The 22,465-nt window shown below is 36.5% G+C and overlaps 2 protein-coding genes across 4 annotated transcripts in view; one reads left to right on the top strand and one right to left on the bottom strand.

Moving 5' to 3' along the window:
• Positions 1-1,339: 1,339 nt before the first annotated feature.
• Positions 1,340-20,941, top strand: LOC129254134 (probable tubulin polyglutamylase TTLL9). Of its 2 annotated transcripts, none has more exons than XM_064094971.1 (13): positions 1,340-1,481; positions 3,553-3,599; positions 3,969-4,052; positions 5,636-5,747; positions 7,063-7,182; positions 8,331-8,465; positions 9,048-9,188; positions 10,841-10,928; positions 12,318-12,439; positions 12,867-13,000; positions 14,127-14,240; positions 15,372-15,496; positions 16,651-18,375. In XM_064094971.1, exons 1-13 carry the CDS (start codon positions 1,464-1,466, stop codon positions 16,719-16,721), a joined length of 1,311 nt encoding a protein of 436 aa, XP_063951041.1. In that variant the 5' UTR covers positions 1,340-1,463; the 3' UTR covers positions 16,722-18,375. The 2 variants fall into 2 exon arrangements, with proteins under 2 accessions (XP_063951041.1, XP_063951040.1); XM_064094970.1 differs by lacking the exon at positions 5,636-5,747 and adding an exon at positions 6,549-6,663 and having other exon boundaries at positions 1,341-1,481; positions 16,651-20,941.
• LOC129254138 (gamma-tubulin complex component 2-like) overlaps positions 17,810-22,465 on the bottom strand; it is a 24,310-nt gene continuing 19,654 nt past the window's right edge. Inside the window, exons 18-20 of one of the 2 annotated variants that reach the window (XR_010292632.1) lie at positions 22,237-22,359; positions 19,887-21,488; positions 17,810-18,861 (exon numbers count right to left, since the gene is read on the bottom strand). Coding sequence is in view for 1 of the 2 variants with exons in the window: in XM_064094969.1 (XP_063951039.1) it covers positions 21,210-21,488; positions 22,237-22,359 (402 nt within the window). In the remaining variant the exon portion in view is untranslated. Of the gene's footprint in view, positions 21,489-22,236; positions 22,360-22,465 lie in introns of both variants that reach the window. The other variant, XM_064094969.1, reaches the window with a different exon arrangement.

Here is a 22,465-nt window from a genome sequence, read left to right as displayed (position 1 = left end):
AGGAATATGATCATCTAGATGTTTTTTAAATATACTTTAAAAATTGCCTAAGGATAGATCGACATCGTCAGTGTTATAAACACTCGACCAATCAACTCTATCTAAACTGACACCAAGACTAGCTAAGTTTTCTGGGGTGGCCCTACGTCTTGCTGGTAAGGGATATACTTTATTTAAGGAACAATTAAGATTAAAAAATGACATAATTGGATTATGATCAGTAATATCAGAAAGGACTATTAAGGATTCTGGGGGTGGTAATGAATTACACAGAATATTGTCAAGGAGAGTGGCTGAGTGATTGCTAACACGCGTAGATTTAGAAATTAATGGCAAGAACGAGGCTGAGTAAAGTGTTTCAAGAAAGTCATGTGAGAAATTGTTACTAGCATGTTTTAATAGATCGATATTAAAATCGCCCATTACAAATACATCTTTGTTAATAAAATTAACATTACTCAGAATAGATGTTATAAATTGAAAGAAATCATTATTATTTGAGTTTGGGGGTCTATAAATAATTCCAACTATTATATTTTTGCTATGAGGAATAGAAATTTCAACAAATAATGACTCAATAAATTCATTCATAAAATTAAGTTCGTTTAGGGCAGTGAATTCAAAATAATTGGAAAGATAAAGTGCTACTAGATTCAAGTATCAAATCACTGTCTTCACACGAATTAGTTTTCTTCAAAAGACCTTGCCTGGTGAAGTTTATTTATTTCGACTTCATTTAACCCTTTTCTCTATTTGATCTAAATTCGCCTTCATTATCAACGATATGATGAACTTTATATATATTTTTCAGAAATATACTTTTATTAAAGTACATATGTCCATCGATTCGAATAAACTTATTGTTAAATATAATTTCATTTCGCTTACATGTTTCTTTTTTTTTTTATAAAAAAATATTTCATACCCATCCAAATTTCCATCATATTTGAATAAAATCTTGGCAAGAACAATTCGTTTGAAACCAATAAAACGTTACTAAAAAATAACAGTAGACCTCCCATCTCTCGAGTTTGGTATTTAAAGAAATGTTTCCATCTCATCTTAGAATCTCCGAGTATAAGTCTTTTCATCCACATGATTCTCTGTGTATAATTATAAACAAATAAACGAAAATCTATCGTTTCGAGTCCTCCATTGTCATAGTTCAAAAACATTACATTCCGTTTAATTTTGTCTTTACCATTCCAGAGAAATTCGAACGTGAGCCTATCAATTTCCTCAAAAACCCACAGTGTAACTGGAGTAAGTAAGGGATGAAACATAATGGGAGGGGGGTGGGTTTTTTTTTCTTTTAATCGAATCCTTATACCGGTACTTCCACTTCCGGTTTATATTTCGAATCGAGTTCGGGATCGGGAGCGTGAAATGTGTCGTTAATTGAAAGTGATACATGAATGATTGTATGATTCCTCCTCCAGACTCTACATGATTATTCTGTTGAAATGAATAAGAATCCAAAGGTGAGAGATATCCTGATTCTTTTTATGAAGATTCTGACATAATTTGATACAGAAAACAGTGAGTTAACGGCGTCATGTTGCCTGGTTACGCTCAGGCCGGTCCCACATATTGAAAATTGTGTAGATCTAGTAGTACCGTAGCCGTAGGCCACAGGTACAGGCGTAGTCGTAGACCAAAAGCTTCGGTCTCTGTTGTTATATTGGTTGTTCCGCTGAACTCCGTTGGCTCCATCTGCATTCACCAAGTGCTCGATCTGTACAGGGACTCAATGGCCATACGTTTATGAATTAATTTCGGATAAACCAGGGGCCGGGCAGGGAAGTGGGAGTTGCGGGACAGCCGAAGTAATTTAACTTTTTAAGTCACTGTTTTTTCCCTAATTTTATTTTTTATCTAATTTTATTTTTTATTTTAGTTTTAATATTAAAAGTTTTAAGTTTATTTTAATTATTTTTATTTTTTATTTATGCGTCAAAACGGTTTTGGCGCATTTCAGCCTTTTCAGGCCAAAACGAAATAGACCCTAATACAATAGGCCTAATCTTTATTTTGGTCCAGTTCTTTTTTAATAGGCCTAGGCGCCTAGGCCTATATATTTTTAATTTTATGAAATAAAGACAAAAATCGATGAGCCCTGTCGGGAGGATTTTGCATTGTTCATGACTCATGAGTCATGTTGTTAACCCCCTAATGGCGGCTGCACGATCGCGAGCCGTCTGTGTACGACTACGAGGAGAATTAAAATAAAATGTTTTAAAAAAATCCTCGAAACAGACGGCTAGCTGCCAGCTGTCTACGTAGGCCATAGACCTTTTAATCTTTGATGATGTTTTTCCTCTAGCTCTATTTTCAGGGTGAAATTCCCCTTAATTCGGGCCATGGGGCATGGCATTGGTATGACCTCGGCTGGGATAATTTATTAAATTATCTCACTCATTCGAGGCCAATATTTGCCTAGTACCATGGCCATGGCCCGACTTAAAGGGGAATTTCACTCTGAAAATATAATGCAGAACTGGCAGAAGTTGGCAGACACAGTCATCGTTTGCATGTTGAATTATTTAACATGCAAACAATGACTGTGTCTGCCAACTCCTGGAAGTTCTGCATTATTTTTTACAGCTGAGCTGTGCCACTCGCCTGTCACTGATGGCTGCCTGACCAAGATGGTTCTATAAATTATTTGCAATGTTGAAGGGTGTCTTTTGGCATCTGATCTCAATCCTTAGACTTAGTCATGTTAGACAGTAATTCCCTGAAATATTGCATGTTTGGTTAAAAATCAAGTAAAACTAAATTTAGCGCAGTCAAAGTTTAACTTGCACTCTCGGTCTGTACGGTATTGGCTACCATTTTTCGTGGGAGACAGTTTGGGATACTCCCACTCCGCAAACCATATGTCCCAAGCTGCCTGAGCTGCGTAAGTTACCAATAGTTTTACTAGGCAATTTTAGTTTCAAATTATTTTTAAAAATTAGGATCTTATCGCAAGCATAAAGACAAGACGGCTGGCACCTCAACATATATCTAAACAGAGGCTTTGAGAATGCAGCTGAGTCAATGCCCTTTTGTGTATGATCAGTGCATGTGTGTGTGTGTGCATGTGTGATATTACTGTGTAATAAATGGATGTTTTGATTTGAATCAATGATTTACAATACCCATCATTACTTTGCCATTCCAGAAGTGATAATTTATGATGTTCTTACTTTAGAATAGAACAATTTCAGGAGAAAAGTTTGTCATATGAGAGTATTTGTGGATACTGTCATCTCATACAAAGATTTGGGTAAGAACATTTTTTTCAAACTTCAAGGTTGAAGAATGCCAATTATTTCTGATGGTGAACTATTCGAGTATGCATATTAGATCCAACTGCGCACATGGTTCATGTGAAAACTATAGGCACAACACATCAGACTATGTACAAGGTATTGAATATGACCTTGTACAAGGTATTGAATATGACCTTGTACCTCCCAAGATAACCTGCACTAACGCCACTTGTCTTGTCATTGGGCAAAACCTCCAATGTACAAATCATAATTTCTTGATTTTTTTCTTCTTTAGACTAATCAGTCTTACAGATATGCCACACAGCGGCCAAGGGGAATAGGGTAAGAATAACTTTTTATTTCATTCATGTAAAATTAACCAGTTAACTTGGAATTGACATTGTGAATCAGTTGAGATCAAAGCTAAATATTATTTGAGTTTTAAAAAGCTGATCCTTTATACTAATAATGATAGATATATAGTAATTTATGATGTGCCAAATCCTCTCTGCTGAGTGCTCAAGTGCTCATTATTTAATGGTGTTTGCCTATTTTGTGGCATTATTTTTTTTGATTTGCTCTAAATCAGCAATCAAGTTCAGATAAAATCGGAATGTAATATGGTTTGTAAGTCTAAATTTATTTATAATGGCAGTTTCCTCGATATTTTCATTCATTAATCAAGTACTACATCTCCATTTCAATGTGCAGAGACAGACCTATTCGCTTCAAATGTTCTCTACAAAACACCATCATAGATGTGCTGCGGTCTAAAGGATGGACAGAGGTTAGAGAGTAAGTATCAGCACTGAAAGGAGGGGGGGGGGGGCCAGATCCAAAATTTTCTAAATAAGGGTCCACACAAAGGTCTCCTTAATTTCATAAACAAGCAAAAAATAAGACTCTCTCAGAAAAAAATACAATTACATTTATGTCCGGAAATATTACAAGCAACCAAATAAAGTCATCCAAAGGAGAAATGTACTCATGAAGGTTTTGACCCAAAAAATCCTATAAAAGAAATGGCTATGAATTTCAGAGTTTTGTTTATGACATCTTATGCAAGCAGCTGATCTTGTGGCAGGTATTATAAACTTCTTTTTTTTTTACAAGGGTTCAGGTATGACTGAAAAGATTTTCCCCATATACTATATAACTGGGTTTGAGGTATTGTTTCTATGATTTATGGAATATACAGGTTAATTCATTTTTAATTGTCAGATTTCCTTTATAACACAAAACATATGGGAAGCTACTCCCATGTGATGTCACAAAATCAAGAGGTTTACTTAATAATATCTGTAACTTCTAAATTAACTTTCCAAAGTATATAAAAATCAAAGTCCATTTTGGGTGAACTATTGTAGGTCTTGATCTAGGTGGTTTACTCTTTGGTTGACATGTTAGATATTGGCAATTAAATTGTTTGTGGTTTTGAGGACTTTAAAATAAATTGCTCATCAAAGTGTGTGGGTGTTTTATGTATGCCTCTATAACCTTGCTTTCCTTGCATGCTTTTGGTGTTGTGGGCATTCCTGTACGTGTAACAAATTTCATCACCATTTCTCCATATCATTCATATCCTCCTTAAAGTCAGAACTGTTACTTATGTTTTGCTTTTTCGTGCATGGTCATTGGACGACTAATGCTCTTGCAATGCAGCAAGCAGCTTCCAATACGATTTCACCCTTTTGTTTGCTAAATTCCCAGAGCTTAGCTGACTTTGCAGGCATGTGGTGCAAAGTGAGTGTTGCTCTCTTGCAAACAATTAATGTCTCATGTTGAACATATTCCACACTTGGGTTGAGCAAAATGAGTGTCTCATGTTGAACACACATTAAGCATATTCAACACTAAATGGTGCCAAATAAGCAAGAAAAATATTACTTCTCACCATAATTTGTTTTGCACTCTTGGGTGACTTTTATAGTATTTCCAATTTTCAAAGTGTAAGTCTCTTGGTTGATGATATTGTATAATTGCATTTCAGAGCACTAACTATTGTATGACGTGCAGTGTTTCATAATTCTCTTTCTTGGCTAAACTTGATTTTACTGACAACGATACAAAAGATCCATTACTCGGGGCATTCAAGGCATTCGTCCAGAGTGCCATGTAGGCATGTACCCATTATCCTCACCTGGGTTGAGTGCAGCACTTTTAGGATTAAAAATAAATGAGGTTTACAAAATGTGACTGAAATTCATATAACTTGATTAAATAATATTGTTTTCAATTGAACCTTTTGATTTGATGCGATTTTGAACCTCATTGATTTTAGCATGTTCACGTTCAAGTCAGTTGTAAAATCTTGTGTGGTTGTATGGAGAGTTTTGTGAAACATACCCCTCCTGATCCTCTCTCTCTATCCTTTGCAGTGAGGGTGAGGTTGATTTCAATTGGGTTGATGTGGGCTGGATGAAGGAACACTTTGATCGCAACTACTTCAAGGAGCACATCAGGATAAACCACTTTCGAAACCACTTTGAGGTTTGTCCTTCCATCAATGAAAAATCCAAGCAAAATATGGCAAAAAGGAGCATGAACACTCACTTTAAGTTGATGTCTAAATTGTTTGATTACAATTTTTTCAATCCGTTCAAAGAGGATTATAAAGAGATTTCAAACATTCAGAAAAAAATCTACTTGTACTAACAATTTAGATCAACCCACCCTCGATCTGCACCTTCTTAAAATACCATCTGCAATATTCTACCTCATATATTTTTATACACCGGACCCAACCCATTATTCATTAATAACAAAGGAATTTATTTTATTTTGATATCCTGTCAGCACAAATGAACGTTTCTGGTACTAGTAGTTGGAGCACTAGCAATTTCTATGTCGATATGTTTCTTTGTGTGTATTTCTAGTGCTATATTATTCTTACTTTAAACACATTGCATGATTTTTTCCCGGTTAAACTAAATTGTAACGCCTCATTCACCACAAATCTGCTTGCAAATTATTTTGGAAAAATGTGTGATTTGTTTGTGAGCACTCTCAGAATTTGTTTGCTCACACATTTATAAAGTGTAATTTTTGCTCCTTTTTGCCATTATTTTACTTTTGAATGCATTTGACCACTCCTGTGTCATTGTCCAAAAAGCATACGGTACTTGTTGGATAACTTATTTTCTAGAAATTGCCCTTTTCTCATATCAATCAATCACCATCTGATGAAGAATGTTGTAAACTTCTGAATAAACAGCTTTTCATGAAAGAAAAAAAGATTAGTAAATTATGGCACAGGAGGGGTTGAATGAATGTACATATATGTTTGTGTAGAGAAGAGACTGACTTTGATATCTTCTGGGCGGATCGAGGTTGGATGAAGGAGTATTTTGACCAATGCTTCATGCAAGACCATGTACGCATCAATCATTTCCGTAACCATTATGAGGTAAGAAATCAGCATCGTTTGGGTGATTGTCAACAACATTAAAAAAAAAAAAAATTGAGTTCATGGTGTAGTAATGATAGATAATGTAGATCGATCCAACATCACAGTGAAATGAATATATACAGGATGAGGGGCAATTTTGCCCAAGCTATGTACAAAATAGTCCTTGTAAGTGACGACAAAAGGGCCTAATAAATTGAGCTCTAGATTCAACCATAGTTTAGAATGAAAAAATTCTAGTAGGTTGCCCTTGAGAAAAAAAAACAAATTTTTATTTCCTCCTGTATGAGAGCTGCTGAATGCCATTACTTGAATTTAGAATGAAACAAAGTGGATTATCCTGGTAAAAACAGATAATGATCATTATTTTCCCGTCCCCTGTCACTCTAATCACCACAGCTAACAAGAAAGAACCTGATGGTTAAGAATCTGAAGAGACATCGCAAGATGCTGGAGAGAGAGGCTGGCAAGATAGAGGCATCAAAGTGCGACTTTTTCCCTATGACATATGAACTGCCTGTAAGTTTACATCATAGCAACTTTATGCAGGTTCTGGGTGCAGGGCATGGGAAGTACGTGCCCCCTTCTTCCCCCGCTATCAAATCATGGATCTATCACTGATAATATGCACTTTACAAGTGATGTAAACAGATAATGAGCACCTCTGAGTTCGTTGAGATAAAATTAATGCATCAGATAACTTTTACTTAGTAATTGCCTGAAGTCATGACAAGCAGCAGAGTGGCCTTGGACAATTCTGAAGTTATCAAATAAGCTAATTTGAACCAATGCATGAATGAGAGCCACACATTATTATTTTTTTATAAAATGAGATGTAGCAATCCGTGTTGTTTGATCAAATGGAATATGTATAAATGTTAGACTAGATCTATATGTTAGATCAAAAAATCTATTCTAAATTTGGTAGTCTACTATTTCTAACAAAACGCTGGTAAAGTTTAAACTTAAAGGCAAATTTGTCTAGGATGTATTAGATCCTCAAGTTCACATTGCATCCATGGAAATTAATTCAGAGCAATTGCCATTCTTCTGAAATTAATGTACAATACAGTATATTCATCTGAATTTCAAAAAAAGATAAAAGGTTGGAAATATCTACCTTGAAGAGTTATGTTTTTATTATACTATACAAGCACAATTGATATACAGGCACAATTATGGAGCGTGAAATGAAAATGACTTAAGTCTGGAACAATTTCTATTGAAAAAACAATAAAAAACAAAAAGTAAAAAAACAAAGAAATACATAAGAAATTTAAAAAACAATAAAATACATAAGAAATCGGTCTTGGTACCAGAATTTTTTTCATTCACAATTGTTAGGAATGCTATAAAGAATATTTTCACAAAAAAATAGCATTCTAGGGCTGATATCTTAAGGGGGGCCATAATGGCCCCCCCCCCCCCCCCGGAATGACAAGAATCAAAATACCCCGGGAGATTTAGGGTTAAGCAAGCACAGCCTTACTGAATGAATATTATATGAAGCACACATGTCCACCATGGGTGAATCACATTTTCTTGTATTGCTGCTCATGGCATGGTATGGTTCAAGTATTGAACCGTATGTAATCTTATTTACCATGTAACGGAAGTCCAGTATATAATTCCACATCCTTTGTATGAATCTTACCGTTATGTTGCAGTCGGAGTATCACATGTTTGTGGATGAGTTTAAGAAGTATCCTGGCTCGATTTGGATCATGAAACCGGTGGCTAAATCTCAAGGCAAAGGCATCTTTCTCTTCAGGAAACTCAAGGACATAACAGACTGGAAGAAGGTATGATGCAACCGTGTCGGTGCAAGAACGCCCTAAGCAAAACATTTTTGCACACCACATCTGTGCAGAAATGCCATTACGCAATGCACTTGCTGCTACGGGTGTTTTTGCGCTTATGGGATGTGCGAAAGTGTGAAAGTGTGAAGGGTGTTCTTGCACTGACATGACAAATCTTACCAAGAAAAGTTATAACCCCCTCCCTGTCTTGATTGTTCTTCTGACCCTTGTTTCATTGAAACACTAGAATGGATGGACATATATGTATTGCAGAATTCGATTGGATCTGTTGGATTCCGGGGTTCCGTTGTGGTGGACTCAGTCCTACACCCTGCCATCCTTCATGATTAGGTCCAGAATTCCACCCAGAAGACCAAAGTAGATTGGAACTGCTTTTATCCAGCACATAAACATCTAATTTTCTATGTAGTGTTTTTTTTACAGAGCAACAGGAATCACCCAAGATATAGAGGAAGAATCAAGACCCCCTCCCCCCACCCTGGTAAATTCATAAGACTGAAACTGTTTTTATAGCAACAAATGGATTAAATCCCCCTTTTCTGTATTTTTAAAAACATTTTTCAGAGCGACACGTACCGTCCAAGAGAAGAGAAGAATGATGACAAGGAGCCAGTGGAGACATACATCGTGTCCAAGTATATTGAGAAGCCTTACCTTATAGGTGGAAGGAAGTTTGATCTCAGGGTCTACGTAATAGTCACTTCAGTAAGTCTAACATGAGCCACTCCCAGGATTAGGTCAAGCCGGGTTAGATAAAATACAATTTCACAAGCATCAATGGTTTTGCACAAATGTGGGCCTGTCCAAACTATTGTGTCTAATCCAGCTATATCCACCCCTGACCATTTCATTGGAACAATTGTATACTATCACTGAGTCTGTGATGACTTGGAGTAATTACGAATTGAGATCCGTGTTGTCTTCATATAGTTTGTAGCTTTGACATTTTGTCTTCTTACCCCTTGGCCTATTAGCAAGTTTTGTCTTATTTCTAGTTTTACTATCCCACTTGGTCTGATGCTAGCTTTCAATTTGGCTGAGACAAAATGGTAATGAAACCAAGTAATAATTAGCCAAGCTCAGTCAAAGTGGTAATTAGACCTGGCAATTAGACAAAATGAAATCTGGACCAGACAAGTTTCACAAAATCAAAGCTGGCCCATCTGGAAATTTTACAGGGTGGATTTAGATCAACCATGCATCACCAATTTCAACTGCCCCTAAATTGGAAAGTTGATGTAAATTTGTTTGCTTGTACCACATCACTTCAGTTATTACATCGGCCATGTCTATTGCCTCCATTCACTAAATAAATAGATAAGTATTAGGTACCGGTACTGCACAATATTGAACATAGCATTGAAAACAGGCATCTGGAATAGTACAATGTTTTTTTTTTTTTTTTTTTTTTTCATGAGTGCACACCCTTAACCTTTGTAATAGTGAAATGGTATAGTATAGCTACATGTAAGATGAAGATAATACAGTTTCGGGAAAGAAATCTAGGCAAGGTCTAATTGGTTAATATTTAGTTGTATATAGTGGTAACGCCATGCCTTCATGATTTCATGATTTTGTTAAAGGTCAAGTCCACCTCAGAAAAATGTTGATTTAAATCAATAGAGAAAAATCAGACAAGCACAATGCTGAAAATTTCATCAAAATCGGATGTAAAATAAGAAAGTTATGACATTTCAAAGTCCGCTTATTTTTAACAAAACCGTTATATGAACGAGCCAGTTACATCCAAATGAGAGAGTCGATGACGTCACTCACTCACTATTTCTTTTGTTTTTTATTGTTTTAATTATACAATATATCAATTTTTACGAATTTGACGATTAGGACCTCCTTGCCTGAAGCACAAAATATTAGAATAATGGAATTCCAAGTGTTCAGGGAGGAATGAAACTTCATTTCACATGACAATGACTAGAAAATAAAAATATTTCATATAATAAAATACAAAAGAAATAGTGAGTGAGTGATGTCATCGACTCTCTCATTTGGATGTAACTGGCTCGTTCATATAACTATTTTGTTAAAAATAAGTGGAACTTTGAAATGTCATAACTTTCTTATTTTACATCCGATTTTGATGAAATTTTCAGCATTGTGCTTGTCTGATTTTTCTCTTTTTATTCAAATCAAGTTTTTGTTTGGGTGGACTTGACCTTTAAGGCAATTCTGATTTGAGGGAGGAGAGGGGGGGGGGTCATATCCACCATTGTTGACCTGGAGTTCTGCTACATAAGTATGGGAAACAAAAGTGCATTTGTTTCTGTTTTTTTTTAAAGCAAGTAATCACTGCTGGAGAGTGATTAAAATTTAATTTGATTATTTTTGGTTGTTGACAGTACATACCTCTGAAGGCGTGGTTATACCGGAGTGGCTTTGCCAGGTTTTCCAACACTCGCTTCTCTCTTGATTCCATCGATGATGCTTGTATCCTTTCTCAACATCTCAACAAGTGCTGCTTCGTGAAACTTGTTACCAATGAAAGTTCCAAGCTACTGTTGTCAGCTAGGAACATTGTGCCGTTTCATCGGTTGAGAGAAAATTTGTCATAGAATTTTAACATTTTCTTGCAGTTGAAAACAAGTTTCCTCATCCACATCCTAATATTGGCTAGTGTGTAACTTATCAGAACGGTGTTAAAGGTGAATCCAGCCTTGGTCATAAAATGTGTTTTTTTTAAGGAGAAACATAAATAAAAGTTATGGCTACTTTGATATTGAGATCCCTAAGACTATGTAGATTTCAAACTGGGTAGGTAAATTATGACAAGGGGCAAGGACAACTTTCTCATAGGCCATGTACTTAATTATCAAGGATTTGTGGTTTTCTCCTTAGTACCCATTCCCCTGGGGCAGTAATCTAAATATAACTCAGGTAGTGTATTGTTTTATGTCCTCATGAAAGAAAAATATAATTTGAAGTAAAACTTTTGGAAAATGACATTTTAAGCATTTCATGTAATGGAGTACATGGAAGAGTAGTCCTTGCCTTACATCACTATGACATCTCATATGCGGCCAATTTGAAGTCTCCATGAGTATAGTGATTACCAATATTTACAGCTTTTAAAAATTCATAACTTTCTTATTGTTTGTCTGATATTGTTCAAACTTTCCCCTATCAACTTGTCTGATTTTTCTTTGTCCTCTAAAAGCAAGTTTTTATTTGGGTTGGATTCCCCTTTAAGGCTGGTACTGTATTCAATACTAGCTATGAGTTTGGTTCAATCAGAAGATCGATATCAATTATGAAAAACAAAATTCATTGAAATACTGGTCAATACTTCTTTTACAGCGTGATGAAGCTTTTTGTACCATTGAACTTTCTCATTTGATTTTATCTTGGTGTACTTCCTCTTCCATTAGAAAAAACCTAAACAGAGTAACCCTAAGACATGCCTATTCACATGTGTTGTACCTATGGCGGATCCAGGGGGTGGGGGGGGGGGGTCTGGCCCTTGCCCCCCCCCCCCTTTGAAAGCCCTATTCAACATTTTTTATGTAAATATGCCATTATTGTACAAGTGTGCCCCCCCCCCCCTTTGAAAGTTACAGCATATGTTGTTTTACTTGTCAATTTTTACGTGGACGAAATGACCGTCAATTTTGGAATATTCTGGATCCAACCCTGGTTGTACCTAACTTCTACACTCTTTTTAGATGTTAAATTGACCAGATTAGCCATCCATAGACTGCTCTAGACTTTCGCATTTGAAATTTATCTTGGTGTACTCCTTCCAGATACACAAAACAAGAAATCTGACTCTAAAACATCCTAAGTTGCATGTTTTGCCCTTAACTTTAGTACTCATTCTAGATGTTCATTTGACTAATGTAGCCATCCAGAAGACTGCTCCTGACTATGACGCAGAGAAGGGGTGTAAGTGGTCCATGCCTCAGATCAAGAGATACTTCACAGCTAAGCATGGCATTGAAAATGTATGTATTACTAGTAGATGGATGGATGGATAAAATAAGGTGCAAATAGGTAGATAAACTAGATAAACATATATATTGAGCTGGTTGGGTAGGTAGATAGATGTATAGATGATATTTTTTGATAGAGAGAGAGAGAGATAGGTAAATCAAATCTAGCTTGGTGGGTAGATAGATAGATATAAATATCACTCCTTTGATAGAGATAGACAGAGAGAGAGATAGATAGATAGATGAAAAGAAAGATAGACAGATAAAATACTTATCCGGCTAGGTAGGTAGATAATAATATAGATCAATACATAGTAGTAGATACGTAGGTTTGTTGATAGATTGTTCGATAGATATAAAAGATATTCATTCTTGGTTTGTTTGTTGAAAATTGAAGAAAAAAAATGAGATAAATTTAAAACATCCAATTCCTGTGTAGGTGGAACAGATGTTTCGGAATATCAACGATATCTTCATCAAAAGCCTCCAGAGTGTTCAGAAGATTATGATCAACGACAAGCACTGCTTTGAGCTTTATGGTTATGACATCCTTATAGATCAAGACCTGAAGCCGTGAGTAATTTAAACTTCATGTACATTCTTAAGGGGCAGGAGGGGGGGGGGGGCAACCAGTCAAACAGTGAATGTGGTGTTGGAGTTAGGGGTGGACTGTTAAGAAATTTTTGGTAAATTTATAGATTATTATCAATTTTCAAAATTTCGATTTGTTGTCGGAAAAAGGGTAGAGTTATGTCATAAAATATGATAGAAGCAATCTGAAATCTGACATTTATTGGTTAGATTTCCAATTATATTAGTAAGATAATTGGTGTCAAGAACAATTTTTTTTCAGAAAAATATATTACTTTCGGTAGGACTGAGAACCATATGAAATTTGTGTTAAGCCAGCCGTGGCCATTTCATATGATATTATTTTGAATCAACTATTCAAATATGCATATATATAGGCCAAGATGCATATCCAGCATCAGATCACACGAAACATTTTATACTTTTAGGCAGATTTATCTTAGGACAGTGTTGAATATATTGTGCTTGTGCATGGGTCTATATATAATTTCTTTGTTGTAGTTGATGCTGGATACAGAACTGATGCAAAAAGCAAGTGATGTGGGACCATGTGCTCTGGTCCATATATAAAACCTTGCTCAGTTCTGTGTGTTTGAAACGAGCTGTTTATGATCCCGATGGTCGATGTGTGAAAGTGCATGTACTGACTTATTTTCCAACCCTAAACCTGCCTCTCTCTCCTTCAGTTATATCCTTATCTGTTTATATGACATCTAGATAGATCCTTGTCATGTGATTGGTGGTTGTTTGATATCAATCATTCAGCCCATTTTACAATGACGTCATGATTGCCATCATACATGCAATTTAGATCAATTCATTGTGCAATTTTTGTTTGCAGCATGTATTATTGTTAGCGTTGTTAGCGGCAATCATCAGACTGCACTCCAAAGCTGCGTGCACTTTTGTATCGAAATTCATAAATGTCAATTGACCATGATCTATTTTCAGGTGTCATATAAAATCAATAATGAATGTTTGTGCAATTGTGCAATGGACAGAATACTTCTTTCTTTCGATGAAATGTGAAATGATCCATTGCACATTCAGTTACTATAATATATTTCTAAATCACATCTCTTAAATTGTCTTGATCTTAATCTTGCAGCTGGTTGATAGAGGTAAATGCATCTCCATCACTGACAGCAAGCAGTGAAGAAGATTACATTCTCAAGTTTGGTCTCCTGGAAGATGTCTTGCACATCATAGATATGGAAGGAAGGTATGTTGCCTCTATAACGTTCCTTTGAATTTATCCAAGTAATCTCATTGTCAAGTTTTACATTTAACGGGGAATTTGATACCATTAAAAAAAAAAAAAAAAAAATGAAAATCCATATTTTATAGGGGTATGACAATGGCAATTGCTTGCATTGCTTCAAACACAACCACATGCATGGGCAAACCCCTGTGTTATTAGGCTGCAAAGAAGAAATGCCTTTGCTCATGCTTTCCTTTGTGGAAGAGCGCCGTGGTGTAGTGGTTCTGACTCTCGCCTTGAAAACAGAGGGTCGTGTGTTCGAATCCCACCGCGGTCTAGCGTCCTTTGGCAAGGCGTTACTCCACACTTTGCCACTCTCGACCCAGGTGCTAAATGGGTACCCAGAAGGATGCGAAAGCCTATGTAGTATGCCTAGCAATTGAGTCTTGGAACTCTTGTTGGAATGCTCCCCAGGAAGTGGAGAAGGTGCACACATTGTATGCAGGCATGCAATGATCCAATGACTGGGGTAATAATATGCTGTAAAGCGCTTTGGGCCATTATGGGAAAAGCGCCATATAAAAAATAGCTAGTATTATTATTTCTTAGCTACATTTTGGTTATGAGAACTTGACATTTTGCTTAATGCAGGGAAATCATGGAAAATTATTTTACTTTTTTCCAGTCAGGGAAAAATCAGGGAATATGATAAAAATACCTTAAATCAGGGAATTTTGATTGGCCCGAAAGTCAAAAGCACGGTAGTCGTCAGACTCTTTTATATTTCGGTGCATATCAAGACGACATCCATTGAATGACTGGTTATGGTGGTTATGGAGCCTGTGTAATTGTACTAATTAGTTTTACATATTGTTTTTTCTATACATGTAATTCACTACATGAACTTAGAAAACATGCGATACTGGGAATGGGTTTAAATAACCTTCATCAGGGAAAAATCAGGTCATTTTGTTTTTTCATGAAAAGCTGGGAACCCTGTTAATGTGTGTTTGAGAGTCATGTTTACACCAATCAGAGGGTGAAAACACATGATGGGTTAGCGATAATTTGCTTTACTGTTTGCCTCCATGTGCCTTGAGCCCCCACATTTTCTTTTGTATCAACATCTGATTCTTGCCTCCTTCCCCGTAGGATGACGGGTAAAGAGAAGCGGATAGGAGGATTTGATCTGATGTGGGACGATGGACCCGTCATGGCTGAAGAGGGCGGTGTGGACTGTATCAGTCCTCCTTCATACTCAACAAATACATTCCTGGGTAAGTACTGGGGGCCGTTTCACAGAGCTGTTCGTAAGTTAGGAGTGACATTAAGAACGACTGGGGATCCTTTCTTGTGGTAAATGATATCACCATTAAATGTTCAGTGGTTATTATTTAGCGCGTTATAAAGGTTCACCATTCATTCTTAAAGTCGCTCTTAACTTACGAACAGCTTTATGAATCACCCACCTGAACCTAAAAGCCGACTTCAGGTATGGAAAGTCAGCAACACCGCAATTTATCTGATAAAGTAATTCTCCAGCCATAGAATTCTCAGAGACGATACGCTTGTGCATGTGTATCATTGATCATTCACATGTCTCTATATTTTTTTTGACAGGTGGAAAATGTGTATTCATAGATGATAAATGATGTTGCTGGCTTTCCTTATATGAAGTGAAATTTATTTAGAATAGAAAATATCAGATGGGCTCAGAAGTCTTTTTTTCTCATTCATTAAATGAGACCGGTATTTGAAAAATTGAAAATATTTTGTTTGCCAGATTTTAACCAGGCCTCTAGTGGCAAGGTTGTGAATAAATCAATACATATTAGGAAGACCAGTGATCAGGGGCTAGATTCAAAGTAAGTGGATATTCACTCTTCCAACTTCTTGTTTATCTGTTAAATATTTTCATATTTTTACTGGATAAAATAGGATTCATTTACCGAGTATAGAATAAAGTCCAGTAAATATAGAGCTTGAGCCCACCACTAATTACAACATGAGTTATTCCACTGCAGTGCATTTCAGGAAGGATCATACTAAAAGTCCCAAGAAATCTAAGCTTGGCAAGAAACTATAGTTTCAGGGAAATAATCCAGATAATTTTAACCATTGATCATGATAAATAATTTCATTGTTTTGGGTTTTTTTTTTATAGGAAAACTGAACATATCTGCCTTATTTGCATGTTATGCAAACATGCATCAAAGAAAATCTGATTTTGCTACCTTTATGACAGCTAATTAGCATCAATATCTCGTACTTGGATTTTTGGGGGGACTTTTAGGGGATTTTCCTGTGGTGAAATAAATCATGTTGCAATTAGTGATGGGTTTCTCCCATAATTCTGACTAGTTGACTTCAAGCGAAAGAATAAAATTTCTTGCTGAATTGAAATGTATTTCAATCTTTTCTTTTGCTGTAGGCTGCCACAATGACAGGAAGAGACAACTGAGGCAACTCTTCAAACAGCTCGCTGCTCAACGCAAAACGTGACACCATCTCAATATTGAACACTGTTTACAAATTGCCTTATGCTTGTGTGCATGTGTTGAAGTCAGATGAAGTTTGTGCAATGCAATGCAACTCCTAGATACTGATATCAGTAGGTCTGATGCTGTTGAGTAGATAAGTGTGTACTCATCCCCTTACGACGCAAGATACTTCCTATAGTCATCATTGATCATCATGGAATAGTATACAAATAATAAATGTTCTTATCATTCGTGCAATGGACAAAATACTTCACGAGGTGAAAGATGAAATGATCCATTCAACGAGGCATAGCAGAGTTGAATGGATCATTCGTTTCATCTTTCACTGAATGAAGTAATTTGTCCATTGCACGAATGATAAGAACATTTATTATTTGGTTTATATGACACCTAAAAATAGATTCTATTGCATATGAAATGTGTGAATTTCGATGCAAAATAATTATGTTCATGCAGTGTGAGCTCGGTCTGTTGATTGTCACGTGCAATGGACAAAATCGTATGGATCCAAAGTTGCACGATTAAAAAAAAATGGATCCAAAATTGCACGGTTGATGACGTCATTGTAAAATGGGCTGAATGATCGATATCAAACAACCAATCAAATGGCAAGGATCTGTCTAGGTGTCATTTAAAGTTTAATAAATAAGAAGTCTCTGGTCCGAAAAAGGAATGTCCGATTCAATATATTCAGTATATTATCTCGCACCAGCACAATGTAATCTACTCCTCATGAGAGCTCAGGCTCTGATTCATTTCCAGCTCTCTTTTCATAACCGAAATGCAATGCAGGGAATCATTTTGATTTATACATTTGAATAGCATTTTTGGTCATAAGAAAAAAGCTATCAACTTATTAAGTTATGTACAGTCCTACATGTATATAAAAATATATTATAGTTCACTTTAGGCATAGCAGTCTTTCAAAAATGTGGAGCGAATTGCGATTCCCTGCAGTGCCATGAAAAATTCTGACCATACAAATTTGAAGGGGGTAAAGTAGTGAGGTAACAGTGGTTAGATGACCCCCCCCCCCCCAAGAAACTACTTGCCACTATTAAGGCACACATTAGCACAACATTCTTGCAGTTGTTTCAGCTTCATAAAGCCTTTTAATAATTACAAAAGTACTGGTCAATATACATATTGTACAATATGATAGCTTCTGTGGAAAAGAAAATGCAAAATTGAACAGAAGTTTAGCTTTATACATGTATTTACAGTGTTTGTTCATATTTTTGAAGCAAGATCTATTTCTGACTTCTCTTTATGTTTTTTTATAATTGCCATATTATATTTCTCACACTTAACTTTGGCCCTTTTGGCCATCCATGACATCATATGGGTTCTCACTACCCCTCTGTTTGCCAATATTTGATCACTTTACAGTATTCATAAGAAAAATTCCCATCAATATATTAAAAGAAATCAAAACTTGTACCTTTCTGTACGTACTACAATGACATACATTTAATATGGTATCGAAAGTGACAGCTATTTTTTGACTGGCCATGAACATTTTCATGTATTTAGAGCTGGATGTAAAACCATATTATCTTTGCCTTAAAAATGTTTTTTGATGAAAATCTAATTGTGATGTGAAATGATTTGTATGTTGATATTCAAAAGGTACAATTAAAACCATTTTCAATATATCATTTTCTTGTAATGTGTGCATCAAATCGGTTAAAGGTCAAGTCCACCCCAGAAAAATGTGGATTTGAATCAATAGAGAAAAATCAAACTAGCATAATGCTGAAAATTTAATCAAAATCGAATGTAAAATAAGAAAGTTATGACATTTTTAAAGTTTCGCTTATTTTTCACAAAACAATTATTTCAACATCTCAGTGACATGCAAATGAGACAGTCAATGATGTCTCTCACTATTTCTTTTGTTTTTTATTGTGAGAATTATACAATATTTCTATTTTTTTACCGATTTGAAAATTAAGGCCAACTTGGCTGAACCATAGTATAAAAATAATGCTAATTCTGCATGTTCAGGGAGGAATTAATATTTGTTTCACTTGACAATGAGAAACTTAGAATATTTCATATAATAAAATACAAAATAGTGAGACAGATGGGATGACGTCATCAGTTACCTCATTTGCATACCGACCAGGATATGCATATAACTGCAGAGATGCCAACCCTCCCGATTTCATCGGGAGGCTCCCGAAAATTCATCCCAACTCCCGCCCTTACGATTACCATCCTTATCCTCCCGAAATTACAATTTTTTTTGCATTGATCAAATTGGATTGGAAGTACATGTATCGTCTGCTAACTTTAGCATGTAGTAACTCCATTACGTTTCGCTGCTACTAAATTCTGTGTGAAAGGCAGACAAATAAGGAGCAGCGAAAAGCTGGTGCATGTGATATGCCCAACGGGAATCCACTGTGCACCAGGCCGGTAGGCCTGGCTAGCTTCGCGAGGCGTGTGCGCTCGCGGCCGCTGGATTTGTCGAGTCGTGCGATGGAATATCGGTGTGTGATTTCGGCGTATTGATGGGTTGATATTGACACGAAATGGCGGAAAATCAACAAAAAAAGACCAAGAAATGGTCTCAGAAGTATAAGACTGAATACAGTCTCCAGTACCCGTGTATTCGGAAAGAGGAATCTACCATGCATTTTGCACAATTTGCAGCGTGGACATTAAAGTTGAGCACGGAGGTCGTGATGATATTCGGAAGCACGTAGGGAGCAAACGGCATACGGACATTGCGAAGACGAGATCTTCGAGCTCCACTAGTACCCTGTTGACTTATTTCACCAAGCAAGGGACCAGCGAGGAGGAAGACGTTACCCGCGCTTTAATAATAATAAAGAGGATAATTCCTCATTATTATAGTTGAACAGGTACTTTTCTTCTATTGTCCCCTCATTTTTTTTACATGTAAAAATGCATATTTGATATTTTTATTTTTATGTCAAAAAAGTGGGAACAATGTTTTTTTAAAAACATGTGAAATGCTCCAAAATAAGGGTCAGATTGCACCAGAGAGCATCTAGAAACCCAGAGCTTCCAGGGCCCTAAGGCGGGCCCTCGACCCCGGCCGCAAGGGTCGAGCGCTCTGCGCTCGAGATGTGCGCTACGCGCACATAATTTGGTGTCGGTTGCAAATCCTCCCTAATTCTGATTTCCAAAAGTTGGCATCTCTGTAACTGTTTTGTGAGATTTTCAGCATTATGCTTGTTGGATTTTTCTCTTTTTATTCAAATCAATCTTTTGTTGGGGTGGACTTGTTCTCAGAAGACATGCATAGAAATAATCACAAAAACGTATAATGTGCAAATTAGGCCTTTAAAAACTTGTACAAATATATCTGGCTCGGAATTGACAAGCCCTCTGACGAATAGTTGAAAGCAGAAAAATGAAAATATTGGTGAAGGTTGGATGCATATTTGTCAAAGAATTGTCAAAAAGAGCAGCTCCATCAGATTTCCTAAATTGTAAATTTTCAACTCCTTCAACAAAATGAAACATTCCATTACATGATATGGGGGAGCTGCTCACATACTGTATGTCATAATTTATGACATGATTTTGGGGACCCGATTTGTTCACGACTAGTTTGCGCATCAAATACTGTCACGTAGCACCATGTCATGAAATACGCAGACCAGTGTAAGGTAATGCTTGAAGTTCAGTGCCAAAATATTAGAATTCTTTTTTTAATTATTCATAAACTGTGTGCAACCTTGTCGAGCCAAGTTACGTGGGGCACACATGTCACAAATTTGTGAATAGGTTACGCCTAAAACGCATGCGCAGTTTGGCTGTAACAAACGGAAATTCACAAATCATCATGGAGTCCGACTGTATGCCCCAATGAATGACAACGACGTGAATGACGTGACGGTGCATGAACTATTCGTAAATACTGCATGAACATGCTGTGCCTATGCGTAAATCCGTGATCGGAGGCACTTTGTGGCCCACATTGTCACATGTTAACACGGTTGTGCTTATGAGGGAACCAAAAAATCATGCAAGTGTCATTGCATTATTCATATTTCCCGATTTCCATTTTGAATATATATATCATCAAACAGAGAAGGCCATGACCTGGACTACTGTCACTGCTATGAGCAACATCACGCAAACAATTCATCATGACAAGAATCCTTCAAAAATGTTTGTTGCTGAACAAGATTGTTGTACAAGCATTTGTTATACTGAAATAAAGCCATTTGATTGGAACATAAATTTGGTGATGCTTGTTTTTGTATTCTGAAAAAGGCCCATGCTCTATTTCAAATACTGAAGTATACATACCACAGGAATGCAAAAATTCAAGTTATGAATAAGCTACAACCAGTTTTCCCGAGTCCCATTTCATAAAGACTTGTTATAATAACAAATGCACACAATTTAAACAGATTTACTATCAGCCAATCAGACTGAAGGATTTCAGTAGCTTTTCATTGTTATAACAGGTTTTATGAAATAGGCCCTAGATCAAGAAATGGTCTGTCTATCTTGCTTCCGCCCCACCTACATCCATCAAATCCTCGTCTCCATGGGCGGCCATGCTCCTCTCTGCAGCAAGCTTCTCAAGCCTGACCGTATAAAAACCGTTAAAGTCTAACCTATGGATGATATTCATCATGTTGTGCTCGCAGTTGGCCGTGCTGAACAGGCTCAACTTGTCGAGGAGTGAAATGAGAAGCGACGAGAAGTTGGAATCAAAGTTGTGGACGGTGTTGGCAAAGTCGTCGCTGGCGTTGATCTGTTCAATGTGCTCACTCACCACCTGTAGAGAGAGAGAGAGAGAGGAAGATATGAAATTGTAATATATATTTTTTGTTCTAAGTCATAATAATTTAATAATTCTAACTAATGTGGGTTTGTAGCCTTTTGACAAGGCTCAGCAGACATAATGGTCCGAATTCACAATGGTGGTTTTTTAAAACCATCAGTTGAACCCATGGTTTATACAGATATCCTGCATAAATTACGCTTATTTACTGCGTATATTAAACCATGTCCAATGCTGATGCATGCTTTTGTCACAGTGCGCCAAATTGACGCCTGTTGCCATGGTTTAGTACGCTTTTTTATTCATGAGTCCACTGTTTGAAGAGTGGACTCATTAATTGTTTGAACATGAAGATAGCCCTCTTCAGAAAATACCGACTGTCATTCTGAGGGATTCTGGGGGGTATTTCAGAGTATAAATGTTAGTTTGAATCATAATTTAAGTGCAAATTGTATTTAAAATGCAGTACTACTAGTGCCTAGTCAGTGGGTGATATCAAGACCAGTGTTGACCTTTTGGTGTTGGTGTTAGGTCAATTTTTACACGAATAACACCAAACATAAAATGAAGATGGTCGCGAAAAGTCACTGACTAGTTGTTGAGATGTCAATAATGTGATCTGGATCAGTTTTACAATCTCTGAATAAGTTTCGGAGCTAGGGGAAGCAATCCAAATTTTAACACCAAGGCCAACACCAGACTTGAAATCACCCAGTAAGGCACACCACACTAAACTTGTTACCTTTGTGACTGTTCTTCTTCTCTCAGAGTCCTGCTTATCCCTATCCTTATCACTCTTTGGTGGGGTACTAGCATCGACAAGCAAGCTAACCTCTGCATCAACATTCATCGTTTGTGTAACTCTCTGTATATAAAGTTAAAATTCACTGTTACGGCCTTTTATAGCTAGATAATTTCACAAGTCATCGTACCACTGAGACAGAAATGAATGTGTGATTTATGGCTGTTGC

The sequence above is a fragment of the Lytechinus pictus genome, chromosome 2, assembly GCF_037042905.1.
Source record: "Lytechinus pictus isolate F3 Inbred chromosome 2, Lp3.0, whole genome shotgun sequence".
Classification (NCBI taxonomy): Eukaryota; Metazoa; Echinodermata; class Echinoidea; order Temnopleuroida; family Toxopneustidae; genus Lytechinus; species Lytechinus pictus.
Note: the sequence above shows the minus strand (reverse complement) of the source record. Positions and strands in the feature narration are given on the sequence as shown.

What these genes read in the sequence shown, in the direction of transcription:
- LOC129254134 (XM_064094970.1), top strand. An exon ending in ATTTCCGTAACCATTATGAG is followed by an intron (nt 6,664 to 7,062) that starts GTAAGAAATCAG and finishes TAATCACCACAG; the next exon opens with CTAACAAGAAAGAACCTGAT. An exon ending in TCTACGTAATAGTCACTTCA is followed by an intron (nt 9,189 to 10,840) that starts GTAAGTCTAACA and finishes GGTTGTTGACAG; the next exon opens with TACATACCTCTGAAGGCGTG.